Source organism: Temnothorax longispinosus, chromosome 11, assembly GCF_030848805.1.
Source record: "Temnothorax longispinosus isolate EJ_2023e chromosome 11, Tlon_JGU_v1, whole genome shotgun sequence".
Classification (NCBI taxonomy): domain Eukaryota; kingdom Metazoa; phylum Arthropoda; class Insecta; order Hymenoptera; family Formicidae; genus Temnothorax; species Temnothorax longispinosus.
The window spans coordinates 241,784-267,500 of NC_092368.1; the positions used below are offsets into that span (position 1 = coordinate 241,784).

The 25,717-nt window shown below is 42.6% G+C and overlaps 1 protein-coding gene and 1 long non-coding RNA gene across 4 annotated transcripts in view; one reads left to right on the forward strand and one right to left on the reverse strand.

The window, feature by feature from the left end:
- Positions 1 to 25,717, reverse strand: part of LOC139821681 (kin of IRRE-like protein 1) — a 347,436-nt gene that overhangs the window by 181,926 nt on the left and 139,793 nt on the right. For all 3 annotated transcript variants that reach the window (XM_071792913.1, XM_071792912.1, XM_071792916.1), the window contains exon 2: positions 6,918 to 7,047. In XM_071792913.1, the coding sequence (XP_071649014.1) occupies positions 6,918 to 7,047 (130 nt within the window). The remainder of the gene's footprint in view (positions 1 to 6,917; positions 7,048 to 25,717) is intronic.
- LOC139821683 (uncharacterized) overlaps positions 1 to 25,717 on the forward strand; it is a 119,976-nt gene that overhangs the window by 88,020 nt on the left and 6,239 nt on the right. Inside the window, exon 4 of the long non-coding RNA XR_011734314.1 lies at positions 8,618 to 8,792. This is a non-coding gene — a long non-coding RNA (uncharacterized lncRNA). The remainder of the gene's footprint in view (positions 1 to 8,617; positions 8,793 to 25,717) is intronic.

Here is a 25,717-nt window from a genome sequence, read left to right on the forward strand (position 1 = left end):
TTGATGCAATTACGCGTGAACACACATAACTCGAAGCGAATAAACTGAAAGCGCCCGATAATTTTATGGAACTGTAATCGACGAAAAAGCGATTGCTGCGGAATAGGTCTGCCGGTTCGCTGGCCGATCGATCGCAGCAGCACCGACCTCGTGCGAGTCTGATGTCAAAGGTTTAATTCGTCGGCTTATGACACTGTCGCAGAGGTCAAATCGTGAAGCGTTCGCTCGAATAATCTAGCTGACAATAGCTGAGAATAGACGAGAATATCGACTATCTTTTCTGAATTATTGAATCACAAATCTAAAGAAGGCAGATGTTATATGCGAGATAAAAGTCAAGACTATTTATAACCGTTGCAAGATGACATTTGAAAAAATATTACGCTTGGTCTTAGCGATTAATAAGTGTTCCATTACAACAACGTGTTGTAACATAATATAGTTTGTAACGTTTCTGTAACACAATTGTAATGGCTGCAAATAGCCCTGCTATATCTGTGGTATTAAGTGCAATGAACCGACCGCGTATTAAGTCTGAGAGGAAACTGCGCTGGTTAAAACGAGCTGATTTCTAACGAGTTGATTTCTATACGATCATTAGACTAAAAAAGAGAGCGTATTTAATTATATTATCATTAGGAGATGCAGTAGCGTCTCGACGCCAAGGGCATGTAAAAAAAAATGATCACGATTTCTATTACCTTTATATAATCTCTAATTGTCGATTATTTACACGATGGATGCAACTCTCACAGAAAAGTAGTAAATGAAGGCTATGTATAGTCAGAACACGTGCAACGTCTTCAGCCGACTTGGCAATTAATCAGATTATTATCATCGAATGTAACAGTGGGGCTAAAAATTACTATAATTACTCGAAAATTGATAATGACATCTGTACGGGGGGGAGGGGGGGAATAACGATGTTTGATATAGCGCGCCAGGTTGGGAACCCTTCTCCCAAAGAATTTCACGTTAAACGAGCTCTCTGCGTGCAACGGTCGTTGCGAGAAAGTATGGTAGCTACGTTGCTCGTCCGAATTTATGGTATCGTTCGATTACCCGATGCGTTCGAGCCATTCGCTGCAGGTAATTCTGCCATCATGATTATGGCGTGCATTCTCTCACATTCGATGCGACGCGTGGCGCGTCGCCCATATTCTCTTATCCGTGACGACGCGTAGCTGTTTACACGAAAACATCACTTTCGGGGCTTTTAGCGACGCGAATTGGCTTGATCTTTTGATGCACGACCCGCTAATAAATCTTGAAACTAAAATGTCGGAAGAATATCAATTGTTCTTTAAAAAATCAAGGAAGGAAAAAATACAGTTAAAGGATTATTGGAAGAATATCATATAAATTAGGTAAAAGCAAAGGTCCTCGAGGTTTAATAATTTGTCGAATAATTTTAAAATAATTTAAAATAATTGATTGAAAGTCTTTCTCGGCTTTCGCGACTAATACTTATTATTCTTACAACCCACTTTTATAAATATCATTTAAGGTCGAGATAGAAATTCGACTCGGTTGTAGATCTATATAGACAAAGAGGACGAGCGATGTCGATAAACTGCCGCTGAAAGCAGTAACGAAATTGAATTTGGGGGAAGATCGATACCTCAGTCTGATCTAAAGCTACCTAAGACTATCCTAAACGAGTTTGTTCCGCGTACGAGGAAAAAAGCACCGGAAAAGATCCAGATGAACCCTTTGGGCGAAACACAAAGTGGACAAAAGATCCAGGGAGCGCATCGTGAACATCGCGATACAAGTGGGTGCGCATAAATATTTGATAACACAGCGAGATAGGCAGCGGCGTCGATACAACAACGCTCGTGTCTGATGGAAGTTTTGTGTGTGTGTGTGTGTGTGTGATGTTGGCGAGAAGGGGTAGAAAGGGGCCGAGTACGAGGGGCGCTTTTGGCCGCGCGCATAGCTCGCATACCGGGCCTTCCTCGCATGGTATGTTATAATTAGTGCTCCTCCGTGCACGCACGCAACATCGATATGTCCACGAGCTTCGGAATACTTCCCTAATGAGATGGCAGCGATAAACAACGGGTTAAGTGCTCGCGCGCGACCAGGCGCGTCCGCCTATCCTCCGCACGTTGCCCGTCTAAGGGACACGCCATCGAGAGGATCATATCCTGCGAAAGAGCTGACGAGTCGCGAAATGTATCGTCGCAAAACTCTGTCGGTTAATGAGCGTGGCAAGTATAAGAAATTCCGCCTGCTCGCGAAATTGTAAAATGCGCGGCAGTGTTAGAGCACTCGATTCACATCAAGTTTTTCGATGTGCATTGCGACGCGTCAATTTTCTCCTTGTTTTCCGAGGGGGACGAACGAGTATTTATCTTACGATTTCGTTGCATCCCGACGCGTGTGTGAACGCGTTAACTGGTGCGTCCTCACGAGAGACGCGCGGACGAGAATTGAAATTTTTCGAGCGTTTTTCAGAAAAATTGCGCTTGTAGATAAATCATACAATGTCTATTCAGCAGTCATCGCGAATGTATGTTTGCGGAAAGAAATAAACGCACGCGAAGGCTAAGCGTATCTCGGCTCTTGGCATTTAGCTCTTGCCGCAATAGATTTACATTGTACATCTCGCGTGCACGACGTAAGCATGTTTTACAACTCTGGCCAAATAAAAGCGTCGGCAGAAATCACGTTTCCTTCTTTCTTTTTTGTTTGCAACACGAAAATTTTACTGGTCGCGCGAATCAGGTCGGCGGTAAATCGCTGACGTTGAAGGCTAACGCGAGTTATTAATATAATGATAAATTAATAATAATAAATTTATTACAATGTACAACAATGAAAAGCTACAAGAGATTAAACATTAGATTGAATGTGAAAGAGACAAAGAAGTACGCGCAAATGGTGAGATACTAACAATACTGCTATTATGAAGCCTACCAGTAATAACAGTATAAGGTGAGAGAGATGAAACGTGCATAATAAATGCACGAAACTCAGACGCATACACAATTCTATTCACACATGCAAAACACGTATACACATATAACCTACACTAATAAAACACATCTACAATTTAGACTCGCGTCTAATAGTATTGCTCGAAAAAGTATGCGCATAAGAACAGGTCGAAGAAAATAAGCTGTAGATACTAGTTTAAAGAGAAAGCAATCGAAACGATGAAACAAGAGGCCGCAGCGCGAAGAGAAGATAGAGAAAAGGAGGATTTTTTGGAAGACGGTAGTTTATTGCAATATTTGACAGTACAGTAGGGGAAAAAGCAGCGCGGAATTTACAATTAGTAGAGTAGTGATGTGAAGGAAAAGACAATAGGTCAATAAAACAATATATGTCACGCGAAATCTTTTATTCGTGGTGATAATCGAGATACTTCGTTTATGCGTTTATAAAGATTTTCCAGTCTTCAAATGCGATAAGGAGAATTTCCATCTCTTCGTTCCTGTCCGTGATGTTAATTGTCGCGAAATTTTCGTACCTCCGATTCGCGTAACCCACGCTGGTTTATTGGCGTCATCGATCGCGTGACTTCCCGCGAATCGTGCCGTAGCACTGTAGCACTTTGAACTTGATCTATTAATAACGCCGCAAGGAGATTAATCGCGTCGCAGTCGCGCCCTCGTGCCCATCATGAATCAACGGATCTGAAAATCGTTTTTTTGATCTCGAGTCCGCGCGCGTCCGCCGTGAGAAATGTCCGGGCCACACGAAAGTACCGACCTCGTGCGCGGGGGAAAAAGTTTCTGTATTAGCGTCATTTACTCTTATTTGCTGCGACAAACGTCGTCGCCATTATAGGACCCTAGTGCGGTACGATCGCGAGACCGCAATTGTAGGTCGTCAGAGGTAGACGGCGCGCGTTGGTAATGCGCGTCCGTGGATTCGCGAGCTTCTTCCTTCGTGGCCCCTCGCCACTTTCTTCCGTAATAATCATTACGCTGGATAGCCCCCGGAAACGGTGCCCTGGAGGTATAGGTGCGCGGGAGATACATACACCGATACCGACATCCCCCCCCCCAATTATATTTCATCAAGACTTTAATTCGGCACTTTGAACACCGTAACGCAACGACCCGGGACGAACGGAATTGCTTGCCGAGTACCTGTATCTGGAAAGGCGCAGTTGCAAAATTAAATATCGCAAGGAGTCTTGCCTCTCGGCATGGAGATACACTTTACGCGAATATTCGCGTATTCTTTAAGAGTACGGCGCCAATTTGGTAATAGTTATTGTCGAAATTCTGCTAAGCGCAGTCAGTGTGACATTTAAACGATAGAAATTTCAGAAGGTGCTTTTGAAAATGGCAATTACAATAATTGAATCGTCATCCATCTCATGGAACATATATATTCGTCCTACTTTTGCATTATTTAAAAAACGTTCGGTAAAAGTCAATTTAAAAATTTAATTAAAACAGGAAAATTAAAAATTTAAATGTCGAGAGACGCAGACAATACTATGATCCTAATATGCTGTGGAACGAGATTAAACCATGTTTAATCCGATCTACGCGCGATTGTATAAAATCCTGCAGTGAAAAAGAATGCATTTATAATGAAGTTTTATTTGAAATCCTCGCAAAATCTCTGATGTTACTATAACGGTGAGACGAACAGCGAAGGGGCGTCCCCATCGTTATCAATTATAACGCCGATAAAGCTGCCAAACTAAATCTGGGAAACATCAAGCAGCAAACCACCCCTTATGCTCGTCGATTGAAATTTATCGACTCGCCATAATTACACGCCGCAGAAGTTGATTATGCGACGTTTGATTCCCATTAGGCGCGTGCATTTAAGTACCGCGACGCGGCTCACAAAATGCATTTAAAATTCGCATAAAAGTTAAGTTAGCAATTAACGGAAACTCGAAACTTGATTCTCTCAGAAAGTGGCACTCGCGAAATAATTCAAAATTAGAGTCAGGCACGACGCGTTTGAAAGAAACACACACTGATGTTTTCTCTTTCCTATAATATATGTATTGCAATATATAGCATATTTGTTTATACAGTTAATACAGCAAAAATATTTTTTCTTTAAGAGACAAAGAAACGCGAATGATTATTTCTTATAATTTTCGCGATGCTAAACAATCTTCAAGATACTCTGTGATGTGAAGTAAAATTTCTTAGCACGCAATATTCGTATGATTATACCATAAATAAGTAAGTTTGACTTTAAATCTCTCATAATCAGTGATTGATTAGAGTTGATTTTTAAGATCAAGATTGTATTGAGTATTAAAAACAATATAAGAAACGATTCATTTCTGGGTCTTTTTTCCTGTTAAACTGTGTAATTTTTCATTTTATAATTAATATTCTATATTATATATATATATATATATATATATATATATATATATATATATATATATATATATAGGTATATATGTATATATATATATTTAAAAAAACTACACATCATTTTCAAGGTTAATCTCCACTCAGGTAAATCTCTTCATTGTAAAGCGGTAGTTGATTACGCATTCGATTGTAAATCGGGGGAAAAGAGCATATCTAAAGGTTTATCCTCCCCCGGGCATTCCCGCAGTATCGATTTGATGACGACGGATCGAGCGGTTGGAGAAAAAAACGAGGAAAACCGTTCGAGAGAATCAGGGGGAAAGGGAGAATTGCATGCCACAAGCGGTGGCAAAGGTCGGCAGGAAAAAGTACACGCGTCGGATATACGATACGTATATCCGTATATATGTATTCGTTATCGTGAACCGGTTAAGCGTTTCCTACCTCTATTTGCGTTCTGTCGAAATACACTGTTTGTCTTCAATCCGCGTGGATCGAAAAATATTGAAGAGGTCGGGCATACGGGTTAATAGCACGCCTCAGCGATCTGCACTTCGAAATGCAAACTCAAATAACGTACGATACCAATAGTCGCATTGCGTTTAATTGGCCGGATTCCCTGCGTCGTTAAAATTTTAATGATCGCTACGTAAGTGTTATCGGCGATCCCGCCCGTAGGCAATCCTCTGCGAAAGTTGCGGAAGCTCTGCTTCTAACGCAGGCACGTTCAGAAATGATGTTTCTTGCGAGCCCGTTTGGGCAAACGGAAAAGCGGGGGTAAAGGGATCGTATGTGAACGTATAATTCGAGGACCACTTATTCGTAAAGGAGAATATCGTGCTGGGGATGTGGAATACGGAAAGGGAATTTCCGTCAGAGGCAGCGGAGCACCGACGAGCCAGTGGTGATGTACGTTTAATAACGGGAGGTGAGTCGGACTTGTGCCACGATGTCGTAATAAAGAAGGACGCCGCAATAGGGGCGGCTTTACTACATATTAGTCGCCAGGATCGTAGATCCTCAGAGTACTTGGAGATTTTTAGAAATCCTACATATGAGCCGAAAAACGGTAAATCAAAACACGGATTTCCACCGGAAATCATTGGCGGCAGTTTCGATGATTGTCACGATAAATCGTGCCTCAATGCTTATACCTCGTTAGAGGCTTTGATCACATTCTTTGACGTTTTGAAGCGAATAAAGATCTTTGTGCAATTTGCTACAGTTCCTACGCAACACTGATGCAAAGATTTAGGCGACGAAAAGCACGTTAACCCTAACCCTGACCAACTTTCTTTTTCAGCGTTTCTGTTTGTAGACCGCAATTTTTACCCGTATATCTCGAAGCTTTTTAATTTTATCGATTTTTATATACATTATAGGCCTGTTCCTTGATCAATTCTCGATCGATTGGAAAAAAAAATAAACTAAAATATATCCATTTTTACTGAAGTTACGATAACAAATGTGGATGGAGTCTCCGAGATCCCACAGTGTATAATACGTATAGGTAAAATGAGACTGTGTATACCTGGGGTTAACATTACGATATAATATATAAATAAAATTTTAACTTTGCATGCGACAAGAACGAAATTGCAAACTCACGTGTACAATGGTACTCCGGCTTCGTCTTTAAACCAGAAAACCATGTGCAGCATGTCTTCGCCGGGAGGAGTTATGTCGCACGGCAATTCGGCAGGCCTCCCTTCGACCACGCTGATATTCACCAACGGAACTGAAAACAGATGTTTTATTTGTTTAAATAATCGCTTTATTGTCTTTGTAGCTGATGCAATATTAATTAGAAGCCTGTGGAGCATTCCCTTAAAGAATAAAAATCCCGTACCTTCGCAGAGGTCTGATAAACGAATTTTTCTCCAATCTTCAAAAGCTCGCCGCGAGAAACGAATTTTATAGACAATTTTTCCAGCGAACTCTTATGGAGAAGGAACGATGTAGATACGCATTTATATCGATAAGTGATATTCGCGTGTGACTCAATATCAGAAATACCGACGATTTGCTGGTCGGTGCCGGTTGGACGATACACGAAATCAGAGATTTTGCGATGGGATTAAGAGATTCGGCTTATGAAATTCCGTTTTTCTGTGGAACATCTCCTGATCGTTGTCATCGTAGTTCGTAACACATCTCTCTCTTTCCCTCCCTTCCTCCCTCTTCTCCTTTCTCTTTCTCTCTCACGGTGACCGGAGGCGCAATCCGGCTGGACCAATTCGAGTAAGTGGATAGCTCGTTGGTCAGATCTCGCACGGGAGGCCAATTCCTTTCGTAAATTTCCGGTAGGCTATTTCCAAGAAACGAGTTTCCATTCGATTTGGTCGGCTGCCTCCGTTCTCTTCCCGCGTGACGAAGCGAACCCGATATAGCCGCTACACGGGGAGGAAAACCATGGCATACGAAGACCGTGGGGCCGTTTTGTTCGTGACGCAAGGGTCCTCCGGACTTTTTGTCGTTGACCGAGAAAGAAGAGAAGCGATCTGGCGTCTCGCCTCGCCGCTCTCGATTTTGTCACGCGCCGGGGACATTGGATAGCCGCTGGTTCCTACCGTCGAAATGTAACGAGGATGAAGCGTCTCCCTGCCCGAAATGAAGGCAACAACATGGAAATCTATCTCATCTTTTTGTCTTTCAAACGTTTTTGCTCTACAGTAGAGTAATATATAACATTACATTGAGTCGATCTCTTCGTATGGACTTATGGACGTGTATTACTTTGTGATTTGATGTTATCTGCCTGCTATCACATCTGTGAAATATCTCATCTAAGAACGATAATTCTTTAGGAAAGAAACGTAACGTTTTTTCCTGATATTTATTTCTGCGTTTAACAAAGTGTAGCTTTCGTTCTTTTATTCTCTTTTTTCATACAATCATATTTGATATTTGAAAGTTTGAAATTAAATTATATCTTACTAACGGTACGATATCATGCCAAGTGTCAGGAAGATAACATTTGTTCACCAAAATATTTTATCAGAGTCGAAACATCGAATTGTTGAACTCTTGTTTTAACAAATCCAAACATCAATTTTTTACCTTAGTCTCTTGCCAATAATTGACACAACATTTACTATAACCAGCAACTCACGCTATTCTGGCTTTGGGTAGAATTTTAAAAGACCTTATCAGCACGAGCAAGGGACAAGTATAAAGATTAGCATAGGCTTAGTATTTATTGCATGCCTCCGGCTCCAACGACGGGCATAAATATTGTTTAAGGGCGACTCTTTATCATATAAACGCCCCGGCGTAACGGTGCTCATTTGAATTCCCACTTTTTCCAGGGCATAAAATGGGCTTCGCTGACGCGCAACAAGCCGTTTACTTCCTCTCCGGTTACTGGAGTAGTTGCTGGTGCCGTTGCTACGGCGGTGCACCAACGGTAGCAGGAAAGCCGCAAGTCTTCGCCATTGTACATAGGAAATGCAAGAAACCTTCGCAGATTCGTTATACTTTCATGTACGTATCTTAACTACAATTCTTAACTACAATGGTTGGTTTAGCATCTTGTTTTTCTACGTTATTTAATTACCGATAAATTTAAATATAATAGCATACTTAAATTTTGGAAAAAAAAACGTAATTTGAATGGAAATAAATTAACTGCAATCAGTAGGAAAGCGAAACAATTATTCACATGAAACTTGTACTCGAAAATTTTTTCACACGACGTGAAAAAAACGATACATATATAAGGTTGTAGTTTTTATAGAAGTATCGGAATTTAATTTGCCCGATTTTTTTCCTATCGTCACGTTTCCGCTCGTTTCAGTTTGCAAATTATTAAAATTATGAGCTGTTAGAAGACAATAAGGCTTTGCAATCTTGTCCAATGACTATATATTATTAATGAGGCCGTGCTAACGGCCTCATTAATAAAGCGAAGTTGAAAGCGACCGCGATTTATCTTCACCCATACTTTTTATTGTATTTTTCTACATGTCACCTTTCATTCACACTTTTTTCTAAAATGTTTTTATATGATCTCATTAAAAGTTTATCTAAAAGATAAAATTGGTCTTTTTTCATCTAATTACTAATTCTAATATATTGATTTCAAAATTAGTCAATTTCAGATAATTTCATGTCACCGCTTAAAATTCTTAAATTTCATATCTTTTCATTGTTCGAACATATTTAATCAAGAAGATTTTAATTAAAGTTAACGAATTATTGATAAAATTTAATATTCGAGAAGGAAACGGACTGCAAGTACGCCTGATTTTCCTACCTTCTTTTGTTAATTCACGCAATTCAACGACGTCGACAATCGCGGCTTTCACACTGAAAACGCCTATTGATCTCGAGACATTGGATATTGTCTTCTATCTGGAAATCTGCGTTTATTCGCAACGATTACACGTTTATATTTCTACGCCGGTGAGCACGAAAGCAACTGTCGATGGCCCATTAATCGTTCGCTGGCCGACGCGTGTACTTTAAATACCAGAAAAGCCTTGAAAATCGTTTCGATTAATGAAATTCCGCAACACGTCCGCAATTAACCCTCAAAGACCCGAGGCGCTGGTCGAAATGTCCAGTGGCGCGCTAATGGCGGGTGATGGTCGTGTAGCATTCGAAACGTATTTAATGAATTCATTATCGATCCAAATCAGCATTCGGTCTCACGTTTCGCTCAGAGCCATGCGAAACAGGCGATTCCGAAATCGATATGTGAGATCGTTTCGCGTGAATCGTTATGTCAAAACCGCTAATCCCGAATCTAATTCTAAAAATTAGAGACAAAATCAAAAGGAAAGAGGGAGCAGTTTCAAGTTTGCCAATTCGCGAAATCGGAACGGTCCGGCGCGGCGCGGCGCGTCGTAACGTTGATTGGGCAAGTTTTTCGATCAATTCGCGTAGCGCGCCGAGAAAAATTTCACTTCGTCGATTGGCGACGATCGTTTTTCGTTAACGCGACTGTCGTTTTCCACATACCGTCGATAAGGGAAACGTAGCGGGAATAATACTGTTAGTTCAGAAACTCGCGACGTAACGCGCGCGCGCGTGGACGTTCCTTTTAAAATAAAAATAAAGAGAAAGTTTTGAAGAGCTGATTCGCCGCGTACGAAGCGCCAGCGTGCAAAAATACGGCCTTCGAACGACGTCTAATGGAAAAAGAGGATGTCATGAAGAGGATGAAGTTTCAACCTGCGCGAGGAAGGGCTCGAAAAAGTTTAGTCAATATCTGCGGGAAAGTACGGGAAACGGATATGTGTCGCGTTCGGAAACGTAACGGACGTGTGTCGCTCGCGCGACGCGTTTTTAACACGTTCAATTATATACCCGCCGCGGTAACGACGACAGATGTTCGGTTACATCGCCGTGACGTTGTCACTCGTATGTTTCAGAATGATGTCTTCGTTAATAATTAACAGCGCCCGCTCGGCAGCTTCGCGAGCGTAATTACAGCGAGGGAGGGCGGCGGCGCGGGCGGCGCGGGCGGCGCGGGCGTACGCGCCCGAGAAAAGTTACATAATTCTATTAATAATACCGGGCCATTACATCTGCGCGGAGAGAACCGCGTGAATAATGAAAACTTCCCGACAAAAACTTGGTCGTGGGAGGCATTAATTGCTAATGAGGAGCTAGAGATCAAACTCATGATCTTAATGCGACCCGTCCCAGGAAACATTTTGAGAATGTCACCCCTCTAATTCTTTTTCCATCCGTTAATATCGCGCAGCATGTGGTGCAGAGAAGATTGAACCCAAGTTTCCGTCCGAAAAGAGGAAGAAAGAAAAGGAGAGAGAAAGAAAGAGGCAAGACTTCCGTAGGTGGACGTCCAAGTCCGTTGTGTTCTCCCCGGGGGGATTTTCGCGTGAACTTTTCTGAACTTATACCCCGGCGTTCTTCGCCGAAGCCGCGACATGACAGTGAAAGCAGATATTTTCATAAATCTCCGGGAGCGACATAGATTGATCATGTCGCTGTATCGACGTCGCCATTACACCGTAATCGCTCGGGCCCGGATATACGTTAATGGACGATGTCGCTATACAGCATGCAACTTAGGCACGCACGATCGTCTCAAAGCCACGGATCTTTGAAAGGGATGATGAACGTCGGAATGTTTATACAGTTCGCGTTTAAGGTACACGTGTACATATACGCTATGTGCGCATATTTATATTATAATGTCTACATTATATTTATACTCGAGTAACGTTAACCGAATCTTTTATTCAACTGTTGTATATCGTGCGGATTTGCTGACTAAAATAATTCCACCGTGATAAACCGATCGCCGTGAGTTAACGTTCGACACGTGACTCAAGATACTTGCGAATGTATCTGCCGCGAATTAGCTCGCAATAGGAAGAGTTTCGTCGCATTACCAGCGCAGTTGGTACGGTCGGACTGATTCAAGGATAGCGACCGAAACATGGTGGTACGTCCGTTATTTAGGGGTAGTTAAGTATCCTGAGCACCCTCCTGTTACCCTCGTAACACTCCTCTCGGGCTGGTCTCCTCAACTTGGCAAACCCGTTTGCTTCCACTAAGCGTATCAGCCTCACCATTGTCTACGCTCATTGTCCCTCCCTGCCCACCTCCTCTTCACGTCTACTTCGTGTCGTATTAAGTTAAAGGCAGCGCCAGCTAGGACAAATTAGCAGCCGCGTTAATCAGTTCCTTAATTTTCCGCGGTGGCCCCACCGAGGTGGAAAATAGAGGAAATGCAGTTCCGCGAGTTTTTGCTCTCTGTGAATCACGGCACGGAGCCGGCACGGAGAATCTATTGTTTGCGAGAAACGTTCCTTTTGCACCAAGTTTTAATGGCGATTAAAGAGTCGTTTCGCGATACCGATGGTAAAAGCTCATCGTTCATAAATCGTAAGAAATTACCGAATCGATTTCGAAGCTCCTTAAATCATCTTGGATGATCCACGACGTCATACCGTCCACGAATCGTATTTTGAGAGGAAAAACTAAGATTTATAATTATATAGTTAAACCAGCACGCGTCGCCATTGATGCTTTCGTGTACCCGTATTCGTTCTATGACGATTGCAAATTTCTTGCTTCGCGTGGCAGACTTTCCCAAGGACGAACGCGCCGCTTTTGTTTCGAATACGATACGCGGACAATTTCACGGAGCTTCGTTAGAGAACAGCGCTGGCACGAAAAGCGGTCCATAAAATCCGCGCTACTGTCTTTGTCTTCGAATTCGTGGTGAAATCGGTGAAACCAGGCGTAGCATGCGGCTCCCGGGGCCCGCGCGCCGGGATTTCGCGTCCCACCCCGCGGTTAAGCGGAGGCAACACAACGGGGGATGGGTGTTGGCGCGGACTGCGGCGAAAGTGGTAGCGACAGCGGACGGCGGGCGAGCTTACGCTTTATTGCGTATTTACATATTTCCACCGAATCCCCGTGACGTTTCATAAAATTCAACGTCTTTACAAGGGTCGACGCGAGACGCATCGTCGACACTTTATACCTTTGAATTTTCGTGACGAAGATTTGCCCGCGCCGCGCCGCTCCGGTGACAGCGGTCGAGTTTCCGTTCCGCGGGGGTCGCGATGCTTTTATTTCTTCGAGCATCCAGAGAAGATCGCTTTAAAAGGACGAAATTTCCCTGCGATCGTGGAGGTTCGGTGACCCGTCTGCCGCCCTCCTATTCTATGCGTTCTACATCTGACGCTTCACCGGTGTGCGACTGCAAAGCGCCATGGGAAACGATTCCACAGGTTCCACCGCAACAACAACGGTGTCTCAATATAGAACTTTTGTCCGAATTGATATGTATGAGAAGCATATTGTGCATGCAATACGTAGGTTTGTGCGTCCTTTTCCTTCAGCTTGTACATTCTCTTCGGATGTCTTTGAAAATATAGTTTCGATTTAATATGGACGTAAGTTGACGTAGAATTGATAACTGAAAAGACTGTATTCGCGCGGTGTTGGTACGGTGTGTTTAAATCTTCGTCCATATCGTGTCTATATCATCGCTCGGTGTTTCTATTTGCTACAAAGCGTGTATAACGATACTTTTACCAATGCAAATTTCATAAATGGTCTCTCTCATATTATTGTAAAATGTGTCATTATATGTAAGATAAAGTATTAATAATTCCTACAACGCTGAACGTGCAGTACATGTCGTCGAGAACTCGTAAGAAACAAATTGCATTACATTCCGTTACATCTTCGTCTAACAATTTTCCCTACACAAGCAATTCTCCATGGCAAGATACTTTATTCCCCTCGGGGAATTTAATCCCGTATTGCACCGTATCGAGCAAGTGTCCGCGATTTTTCTTGTCAGCTGCACCGACCGACCTGTTGGCAAATAATTTCCTCGCTGGACAAAACGCTGGCTGCGGAGAGCGAAAGGGAATTCATTGGACCGGGCCGCGCTTTGTCTTGGCTAAACTCTCCTGCACGAAGCCGCCTCGTGAAAGTTCTCGTCGGCTCCATACCGCAGGGATTAAACTTGGTACGGTTCTTCGGGGTAGATCCTTCCAGGGTAGGGTAGAGTAGGGTGGGGTGGGGTAGGGTAGGGTAGAATTGGTAGGGCGGCCAGGGTATATCGCGGAAAAGCTGGCCCCGGACCGAACTCACCCCCTCTCCATCGCAGCCGTCGAGTCGCAGCGTTAAAGCTTCGTTAAAGCCGAACCGCGTAAAATTAATTAGGACGTTTACGAGCGACCCGGTTTCGGCAGGCTGCCTCCGACTACGACGCGGCTCTCGTAAAATTCGACGAAAGAGTGGATTAACCGGCCCCTGCACTCCCAATTCCTTCCTGCCGCGTGTGGAACCGCTCGAAGAGCTTCGATTTTGCGAAATGAAAAATAATAGAGAGCCAACGTCGCGAGGATCCAGGTGGATGATACGGGCTTAGCCGGATCGGATGGTTAGTTGCGATGAGGTACGGTAACACGTTTCGCTTCGACCCCGAGATCTCGTGGACCATCTACGAGCGCGCCAGGACGATTGCGACCGAGCGTGTAGAAACCGTACGGGGCAATTTGGATTACGAGCGTGTTATATTCCTCAATCGCACTGGTTCTCTACCATTTGTTTTGTTACATTCGCTATATATATGTATAATATGCGAATTATTTTATTTCTGCAGATCTATTTACATGCAGGCTAAGTCAAAACAAAGATTTTTGCATTTCTGTATATCTTTTGCACCGTATAAAATACGCTGGATTTAAAATTGTAAAAAGTCAAAGTCGTTTCCTGTGCGACATCTCGTAAAACTCTCCCAAGTTGCTTTTCATTTATAATATACGGCATAAGTTATATAAGAATGATAAAAGGATTATATCAAATGTTAAACGACTCAACTCCGTACAAGCGGAGCTTTATAATTTAATATTATATCTCACGACTCCTCCCGGAAGTTACATATACGAGCGCACACTATTATCGAATTCGCCAAAAACCTAGTTTATTCCGTAATCCGCAATCGCGGATTTCCGCAGAGGTCCGGCGTATTATGGGCGCGCTTTGGGCTTCTCTCGTGCCGATTTACTAGTTGAATCAAGAGAATCAGGATATCCTGAAAACACGCTGCCAGGCGTTCCAGGGCAGCCTGCCGGCGCATCGCTACATCGCAGGGGAGTCGTAGTTTGCAGGAAAGCAGGCTAATTGAGAGGTCGGCCTCCGGAGAGTAGAACGAATCGCTTAGCTACCCCACTTCCGCCCTTCCATCCTTTCGCTTCTCCCCCCTTCCTCCCTCTCTCTCTTTCTCTCCTTCTCCCTCTCACTATCTTTCCCTTTCCCTTGAGCTGCAGAGGTACGCTTACAGCGTAACGACGTCGCTTTGGAATTATTAATAGATCCTTACCCCACGAGATCCCCATTGTTGCCCGAAGACTGGTTCCCATCAAGCTTCTTTCGTGGGTGATAACTGCCGCTGCGGAGGGGACTGGTGTCAGATATATGCGACGAGTGCAAAAGAGTTTTAGAGTAAAAGAAACTACATGTGTGAGACTAAATTCAGTCTTTCAGACAAAAAGACTTAAAGATAATTAAAAGTTGAAATATTTCAAAATTCTCCTACTGATAAAAAGGAGAAGAAACAAAGCTTCGATTTTCATTGAGCAAATTATATAAATATTTTACTTATATAGCTTTTTAAGACGCGCGAGTATGTTCTGAAGGTATTTTTCTCACTTAACTTTTAAATGGGAAAAAAATTCGTTAAGAATTTTATCTTCGTGTCCGCGGATTAAATTAAATGTTTCAGATTTACTTGCGCAGCAGTGTCGAGCGCTCTGTATTACAATTAAAGTTTTAATCGTAATAAAAAATATGTAATATTCATATCTATCAAAAATTCAATAAACAGATAATTATCGGATCATAAGACTCGCATTAATATATATCATCGTCTAGACGATTAAGACGATATATCTTTTAATAGATTCTGCACCGGATTATATTAATCTTGATACGTCGATAATTTTAACACAGAAGAGAAGCTTTTGAATTATTTGCGCGCACACGAGAACAATTTAAATTTAAAATCTCAGCTTAGTTTCTTGTTCACTTTGATATTCGCAGTCTGGTAAAATGCAAATCTCCTGCATTTTCCGAAATACAGTAGTATGCGATAAACCATTGTGTAACCCAGCTTCTACAAATATTTTATCCCGTATCCCTGTATCGACGCTATTCAGTTTCTCATCGATGCAATGATTTATGTATCACAACGTGCAAATCGCGTAATATTTTTGACCCTGTTACGTGGAGTGTGTGTATGTATATATCCACGGTGTTCGTCCTATACTCTCGATATTTGGTTTAAATTCAAACGAACGTCTATATGCTTTAACATGTTTTATTCAAACGTATTCGCTTTTTATGTGAAGCAAAGATCTACTTAAAAATAGAGGATTGACCGGTTAATGAAATTTAAAAATTCAACATCTACAAGTAATCTTGTTCGAAAAAAAAAAAAGACAAAATGGGTCAACCGATGAAACAGGACCCGACGGACAGCAGGCGAGATGGGCAGGATTATAAGGTCGCGGTTCATTGCGTTCACTGTTATATATGAAACAATAATAAAAAAAAGCCAGACATCGTGGACGCGTTGTATTTCACGTGGCAAACGGTAATTGCCGCTCGCGTTTTCTGGCGACGCGACGCGCGGACTGTCGCAGCTCGCGCGATTAATTTCCTCTCGCCGACACATATGCCATGCGGAAAGGCACACGCTTCGAACGGGCGACACAAGGCGTAACAGAGTCGCGAGGGTCGCGGACGTACAGCGCCTCGGCATTGATGCGACGTATAACATCCCGTAATGCGATGAACGTTACGGCGCGGCGGCCGTAGAACGCGTCGCGTCGCGTCGCGCCGCGTCGGCGACGTCTGACGTCGGTGTTGCTGGTAGTGCCGTTGCTGTTGCATTGTGCAGTGCCCGGCACCAGCCCGCGAGACACTGAGTTACGAGCCACGGAAGGGAGGTCGCGGCCACTTCCGGTTGTAATGCAGTTTGCGCAACAATGGGAGCCACAATGGGCCAAGGGACCCGCGTAACATTGCGCTCCCTTCGGAGACGTTGGCCTTTGACCGAGGATCAAAGCGCTTCCCCCCACATCCCCGACCTCGTATAATTCGCGCGAAACCTTTGCGGGATGAACCTGATCTTCGTGGCGGATTCATGGCCAGTGATTCCGGATCATTCCTTAGGGTATATCGAGATACAATTATCCTTAATCAACTGTATACAGCGAATTTTACTTGGTACGTGACACGAATGCGCGAGAATACGGAGATAACATTTTCTCGAAACAATCCAGTAACAATTTTTAGAGCAGAAACATCGAAAAGATATAGTATATGTGTATGTATAAGTAGCGCTCACGAAAAGAAAGCAGAGAATAAAAATCTATCGAGCTCATTAAAAAGTCCGATAGAGCTTGCGACTGCAGCGCAAAGGGCGTGATCATTTAACAGATTTTCAACTGCTGGTAGGGTTTCAGGCAGGAACGAGAGAGAGAGAGAGAGAGAGAGAGAGAGAGAGAGAGAGAGAACCGGGCGCGGTGAATGTATTTAAGATATCTTTAATTAACGTACTTTCATTGCAAATCTAATCGACGAGCGTTAATGAAAGCCGTTGAAGACGGTTTCTTCGTTCCAGCCGCTTCTTTTATTATCCTCGCTATCTCACAGAGGTGGGAAGGTATAGAATTGGCGGCAAATGAGCGGCGCGGGCGCCTTGGCGTTGTCGGCTCGCTAAGGAAGAGTCAGCCAAGAAGTTCGCCAGTTTATCACGCTAGGAAAAAGATATGGACTCGGAAAGAAGTGACTAATTGAAACGTTGCTTCTGCGCGATTGCTCCGAATGGCAACAAATTGTCGATATGACGTCGCGCACGAACGGCTTTCAAAAGGCGATCGTAATTAAGGCAGCACGCGTATTCACAGTTCTTTCTTTCTTTTAGTAAACTAGAAGAATAAGATCTGATAAGTTGACTTCGCAAAATGTTCACTGGCATATATTTCTTAATATGAATTACGAAATAAATATCGCGGGCATTACAGCGAGTCGACAGCGCGAGATTGAATTAATTTCGGATAAAGAATTGGCGTCGGCGGACCGCTTGAGAGATCGTTAGGACACAGCGCGATGAAAGGGGTGAGACGTAAAGGGGGAAGGTGGGGGGCAAGGTAGACTTCTCGCAAACGTTCTTCGAAAACTTTAAATAATGTTTGTAAACTCCGCCCGAAGTAATTCGCGTAAGAAAAGAGAATTCCAGATCCGCGGCGAATGGAGGGATTGAGTTTACGACAACTTTAGAAATAATGCCATGATCTTGCGGTCGATTATACTTCGACGCGCAAACGGATGACGGATAAACGAAGGAAACCCCGTGGATTGTGCAGATACGGTAAATGCATTCGCTCCAATTTCGACGAGAACGAGAATTAATTATTCCCTTATGCATCCAAAGAACATTTGATCGATAAATTACTTATATTTTTGTTATTTCAACACGATTATTATATCAGTGATGAATACGGATTCACGTTTACCAATTTCAAAGGTCGCGTGTGGATTGATTGATTGATTGATTATTAACATCAAAGTTCAAATTTAACACCTTTAATGTAATAAATGTGTTCGGGGTATAATTTAATTTAAGACTTACGGTAAACGAAACGAGTTACCGTTCGCCATTATTTATTAATATCCCCGAGTATATTTTCGTCAGGTCGGATTACGTGCCTAGAAAGTGGCTTAACGAACTTTCTTACGAGATTCATAAAGTCTGTAACCGACATCGTTCGGAAAGTTTTTACGCGCGGGGAACCAGTAGAGCACGCCTCGATTTTGGAGAAGCGCTTTATCGCTCGCTTATTAACAATCCTCCAACTTTTGTTTCTCCTCGCAATCCGGTAACTATCTTCGAAGGGATGCCTCAAAACGTATATATATACATATATATCCTTCATTCTCCCTTTTAAAGATCCGCTATGCGACACGACGCAGAAAATGCTGTTGCGCAGCGAGCGAGAAGATTTTTCACGCAAAGCGCGATCGCTGTACGCTGTTAATATTTTTTTTCTTTTTTTGTTTATTTCTGTTGTCGGGATAAAGTAAAATATGTGTGCAGCAGAATCAAAAATGTGTGCACGCAGCGGCGCGCAGTCCTCAAATTTTCCTGACAATACGGCTTTCGAAGCTCGAACGAATGTAATTGTTTGATCGTCGTCTAGTTGGTAGATATGTACGATGCCCGACGGCGGCATATTGGTATTTGCTTGTCGCACGCGTCAATACCGTCACTTAACTAGCAAATATCCGACCTGAAGCGAGGTAGATAGGCGGCCAAACTCCCGGACCGAGCACTCCCACCTACAAATCCCGTGCTTGATAATGTCACCTATTGTGACTGTTCTGGCACAGACTGCGCGCTACAAACATCGGAGATCCGGTTACAATGAATTTTAGTCTTGCCATCAAGTTGCTGAAACAATTAATGAGATGCGAGGTACACGATTCGCGGAAGTCACTACATTATTAAAATTTCTATTATATCAAATATATTAAATACCATTTATTATAATAATACATAAAAATATATTTGATATCTGATATTAAAGTATCAAATTTATTTCCGTGTTATATTAATATTTCTTCAGTATCAAATACATTTATCGTTTTTGTTACAACAACGACTACGTACAATAATTAATTTAATCTAAATTTTAGCATAAAAACATAATTTCCTTCTTATATATTTATTTTCAAAATTAAATTACCTTTTATCTATGAGTTACAAACACTCCGGAAAAAAATATCTTCTCTAATTAAACGAGCTTTCAGCTTTTTTCTGTAATGTATTAAGATGGATCGTTACTTTCTTCGCCAATTTATAAATTCTTTGAAGAATTCTTGGAAGAATTCTGTAACCCAAGGAAAAGTTACGCGTTCGAACGCTTAAGCGTGGAAATATAAGTTTCGACAAATGAACCCACGAGTTTGCCGTTTGACCGATACAAGTGGCACAACACGGGTTATATCGGTGATTCCACGAGCCAGCCTGTTTGCTTTCGCCGGCTTTACTATTCTATTTTTCCTCGGCAAAACAGGGTCATCTCGATCCGTATTCAAAGATGTCGGGGCAATTTTATTTCCCATATGTGCACCGCTGCAGCACGCCGGAATAGTAACTGCAATAAGCGATTCCACTTGTTTCAAATACAGTCTGTGCACGTTGGTTTCGTTTTATTTCTTTCTTTCCGCCGTAATTGCATCTCGTTACGCGCGATTATATAATCCTTAGTGCGATCCGCAACGTAGAAAAATCGACGATTAAGCCGGCCGAGGATTAAACAGCGAAGCGAGCAGTCGGAACGGCGAGTGCTGATTATTTTCGGCGTACATTATTTTCGAAGGGAATCTCTTTGAGCTCAATTTTTTTTGAAGAATAAAAGAAAGCCTGATATTTTTTTGCGCCCAATGTCGCGGGTTGGAGTACCAATCGAGTCGCTGAACACTGCCTCTCTTTCTCTCTCATTCATGGACGCGTGGAATCCGTTGATATTTCCGCTTTTTGCGAATAAAACATGTCAAATATGGATTCCGCGCGAATTCAACGATCGTCGGGATTCAGTGAGAGCGGCCGAACCGTTAAAAAGTTTTGTTCCGCCATTACGGTCACGCGATAACAGTCGATTCGCGTCAGCGCAACTTGCTGCCCAATGTTGCCTACCCTTTGACAGAATATCTCGTTTTCGAGCGCGGTCGTATGCTTCCCATCGAAAATAACGCGCCGTTTCCGTCGCACCGATTAAGTCAGACGCGCGCGCTTTTAAATCCCCCCAGTCGCAACAGATTATAGCTTTAGTTTTGAGACGACGTATCTCGCGTGACGAGTGTACATACAACGCGCGCGATAAACGGAGAACAATGCGGGACGCGGCGACAGATGTACGACTATCGGACGCGTTGTTATACGCACCGATAGCGTTAGACTGTATTTGGCAACGACACAACACTCGGGCGTAGTTAAAACGGGAGGGGGGAGGGGCTAATTAAAACCGCGAATAATTGACCGCTCGGCGCTTTCCAATAATTAATTCTATCGTCGGAGATAACGTCACGATTCGTTTTGCATAGGCATAACGTCAGCGACCCTCCCGCGTGTGTCGCGTCGGCTATGCGTTCGACGCGTCCACTATAACATATACATTTTATCCGCGCGTTGATATCCGCGAAACCGCGCTGTGACGTCGCGTTGTGCCCGCTCGATTTTCATACATACGTATCGAATCAACTTGATGGACGTTTCAATAAATTATTTCCGACATTCAATGGGGAACTGCCCAGCCAGTTCTTTGGAATAAATCAATCTTATATAGTATATCATGGATATCGTAGCAAGTCATCCTTTAAATATACCGACCTATTGTCATGGTACTGCGATATAATTTGCTTACTTAATATGGTCTGCTTCACATTGATTTAATTTGACGTATAATTAAAGTGATGTGTTATATTTACAACATCTATCGTAAAAGGCGAGTAGAGAGTGTATAGGTTAAAGAGAGAAATAAAATCTTGAATAAAATGAATATTAACGAACAAAATATACGACTTGTTCACGAAACACCACGTATCACGTATGTAGATATATTGATAGAAAGTTTAAAAAGTTTGCGGAATTTATTTTTAACTTTTCATTCGACACAGGAAACGAAATACGCTCGAGAAAGCATATATCCGTTCTTAATTTTTAATTAGTACACAATCTCGGAGGAACCTACAAGTTGCATTCAACTGTACGTGAATAAAATGGATAATACGTTATGTGAGATGTGTGCCTGCAATTTTCCATTATGGCGAACCGCAATTGCCGGAGTGAACATAATGAGCTTTTGTCGTCATCATGCGCTACCGTACGTCCTCTTGTGTAGCACAGTTGTAATTTTATGACAAGATAATACGCACGTTTAACATGCAAGAATTTACGACGTATGCGATATCGAAAATTATATCTATTAATCGGCTGTGGCTATAACGCGATCGCGCTTGCATTGCCCGCGATCATTTATTCATGTGGCTCTAATTGACAGTCACGTAGGACATAGAAAACTCCACGTGGTTACAACATTTATTTCTCGCCGCGATATCTTTCAGATCGTGAGCGATAAGAGTCATTAAGCGTGACGAAGCGTCAAGTGTATCGCGGAGCCTTGACAATCCGCTATTCTTGACATGCCGCTATTCGAGAATATTTTACGCCAGGCGATGTATGTAGGTAATTAAAAGGGAATGAAGTCGATCGGCAGGCAGAGACGGAGGAGGAATGGGAAAACGCAGGTGATTCAGCATACGAGAATAATTTATATTATACGCGTTTCGTTACGCGCGTATATGAGATCGCCGCGTACAATTGTGCTGCGCCGAGAAGTTTCAGCGGAATTCCAAATGTAATTTCATCAACGTAAGTGCTCTGCAGCGGTACGTACATCTTCGACGTGTCGCTATTCTTCGCAGCAGCACGTTAAAAATACGCGCTATCGGATTATTTAATATCAGTCCCCCGCGCCACCGGCTGGGCGGACGAAGAAGATACGGCTGCGAATGTACGGCGGCGAGTAGTATGAATACGGGGCTACCTCAGGCGTACGATGGCGACGGCGCGGCGCGGCACGGCGCGGCGAGTCGGTTACAGATAATCGCCACGGTCGTAGAAGTCAGGCCATTCGGACGCGAAATTGTTAACTTAATTCCATTCTCTAATTCAATTAACGCCACGCCTCCGTGCCAGACGTACCTACCTTCCTACCTACCAGGTAGTCCGCCGCGTGATTAAATGGAAAGTACTTTTGCGCGGGGAAGCGATCTTTCACGCTTTCCACGTTTCCGGAGCGAGTAACAGGCGAACATGGCCGCACACATTTAGCTCGCGCTCCACATCCGACGGGTCTACCTTAGTAATCTGCCTCAGTGACGAGGTGCACCGCGCCGGGCATTTATTTCCGGCTCGTCCGTTTTGGTCGTTCTCGCGTTGCCTCAGCGTCACCGTGATGTTACGACATTGCGTCGCCGTCGCCGTGAGACGCGTTCGCCGCGCTGGACACTTCGAGAACCATAACACGAATCATTATTCAACGGTATACTCTCGACCGAAAATGTGCGATCCGAAAAATCCTTCTCGAAATGTATATTTCGTGCATGCCGATGTAAAAAAGATGATAAGTCTAATTAAGCGAGAGTGCCGAGAGTTATGTTATTGCAAACTTTGTAATTATAATTCATTAATTTGAAATATATCAGGAAAATCGTGAAGGTCATCGTGAAGTTACACAATGAACATTCGGAAAATTTGATTTTCTCGTCACGAGTTCTTCTTATCGTTAATCAATCCCTAATTGTAGCACTGTATACTAAATACATAAAGCTATATTATTAAACGTAATTAAAATAAATTACTTATTTCCATTCATGTTTCTCTCTAAAATATGAATGCGTAAATTTGATTTTAAATGTTACGCAAAAAATGATTGCGACGAACATGAGAACATACAAAAACTTCTCAAAGTAAAACTATTTCGACGACTTGAAGCGAGCGTAATTTAATACAGAGGAAGTTTAGAGAAGGCGTGCACACAGATTTCTGCGAGTGGAATTGTATTCAATTAAGAAGAAATCGGGGTCTTTAGTTGGATGAACTTGGCATACGTAACTAGCAGAAGATATTTAAATAGAACGTTTCCGAATACATTACAAGACCGCATAAAGAAAGAAGAAAGAACAAATCGCTAAAGAATGGCAGTTTTACAATCAAAAGACCTTCGCGCTTTTAACTAATAATTCCACGTGCATGCATTTCTATCCGTAGCAAATCGCTTAAATTGTTCAAATCGTCAAAACCCCATTTTACCTTCTATTTACATTTTATTCATTACAGTCGCGTACATCTATTATAAAAATGTATTCAAGAAAATTCCTAAGCTTAATAATATTAACGTTGTTATAAAAATATGAACATAATTCATAAAATTGTCGATATCCTTACAACAACATAATTATATATGCAGATACTATATTCCACGAATTCCACAGAGTATTGGCAATTTCAGGAAATCGATGATAATGCCTTATATTTCACGGAATGTTATCGCGCAGCATTCGCAAAACAATCGCAGTGTCTCGCAACCGGTGGTGCAAGGGTCTTGTCTGTTATTAGAAGGACGATCCCCGTCCTTCTTCGAGAGGGGTAGGCTGCGAGCAAAACCGTTCGAACCGTGCATCGGTTAAGCCGAGAATGATTGCCTCTAATTTCTACCGGGGAGGGCCGCAAGAAACTTCCTAATGCTTTCAACATGCTCCCTGCTAGCTGGTATCAGCTAGCACCCAGACATCCACCCCCGGCTTTTTGCTATCGGATATACGAAGGCGCGCGATCTACGTGACTGCGTTCGACGCGAGCTTCGAAACGGTCAGTTTCATCCGACTAATTCGCGCGATAAACGGGAATATTGCCGACGTGATCGAGAAACGCGGTAAGAACCACGAACGTTTCTTCCAGAATTAACGGTGATTTATGACTAATTTCCTAAATAATTTCGAATTTCCGCCGAGCGAAGGCGAAACTGACCATCGAAAAGCATTTCAAAGCCAGCTAAATTTATACGACACGTATACTTTATTCGTTTCAGTGCTACATACAACTATTTGAAACTAAATGTCCGTTTACTGTGTGCGACAGAATCTTCTCATGTCTCATTCACTGAAAGGGAATTATAACACGCTTTTATATAAATAAAATTTATCTTAATCGTTTATATGTGTAATTATATAGAATTATATAATAAGGAGGTAAAACGAGATGGTAAGAGCGATAGGAATTGCAAGATTATCTCGGTCAAAGCAATCCACAGCGTCCTTTCACTGTTAATACATTGCACAGGAGAGATTATATACGAGAGTTAATTATACTCACAATCAGTTATACTCTCATAAATTTAATGGATGGCCATTTTGAAAACAATGATGTAATCAAGATATAATAAAATTATATCTCGATCTCGATGTGTTATTGGAGTACCCGTTGTAATCAATAAATGCAATTAATTCTACGCTACGTTTCCTCAAAAGCATTATTGTTCTCGTTCCTCTTCTGTTTCTATACCGATTTATACATTACAAACAGCTCTCGGAAATACTTATAGTAATCTACTTCGGTAATGCCGTTTAATAATAATCCGATTTCAACTGTGCAACAAAGCGATCGATTATTCGGTGTATTAATACTGTCCTACACATCTTTACGATCAATTAGCAAGGACGCATTGTGCCCACAATACGCCTGGATTACCCGCATCCGGATCCAAGGAGCGACATCAGCCCTGTCAATGTAGCCGCGTTTGACTTGGGTTGTGAAATGAAACGGTCAGACTCATCAGACTAATCCTCGTGATAATCAAGAGTCGAGTACTTCGGTGAGCTTAATTACGAGGGTCGGTGCACGCAATTACGCGTTCGTTACTACATACGGGCCCGGCTTTGCGAACGCGTTTTCAGCTTGTTGGCCCGCCCGCTCGAATAAATATTTCATCGTGTCACTCTGCGAAACGTGAGTTTTCCACGTCAATTACCGCAATGGGATTTGAAACTTAAATGCGCACAAATCGAATCTGATATGATCCTTACGACAAGTTTGGCGAGTACGTATCGTATCCCCAACTTCGGCTACCGAAGCGTTACGATGGCGCATTTCACGTTCCATCGATGGTATCAAATTAGCGTCTTCAACGCGCATAATTCGATTTGGCTTTGATTTGATACAGTCGTGATATTACGGTTTATTGGCAGCTCGTATCAAACGCTATAATTGAAATAGGTACGCATCACATGTCTCGAATTTGATTACCTATTAATCGTGCGTTTTGCGTTGCATCAACCGCTGC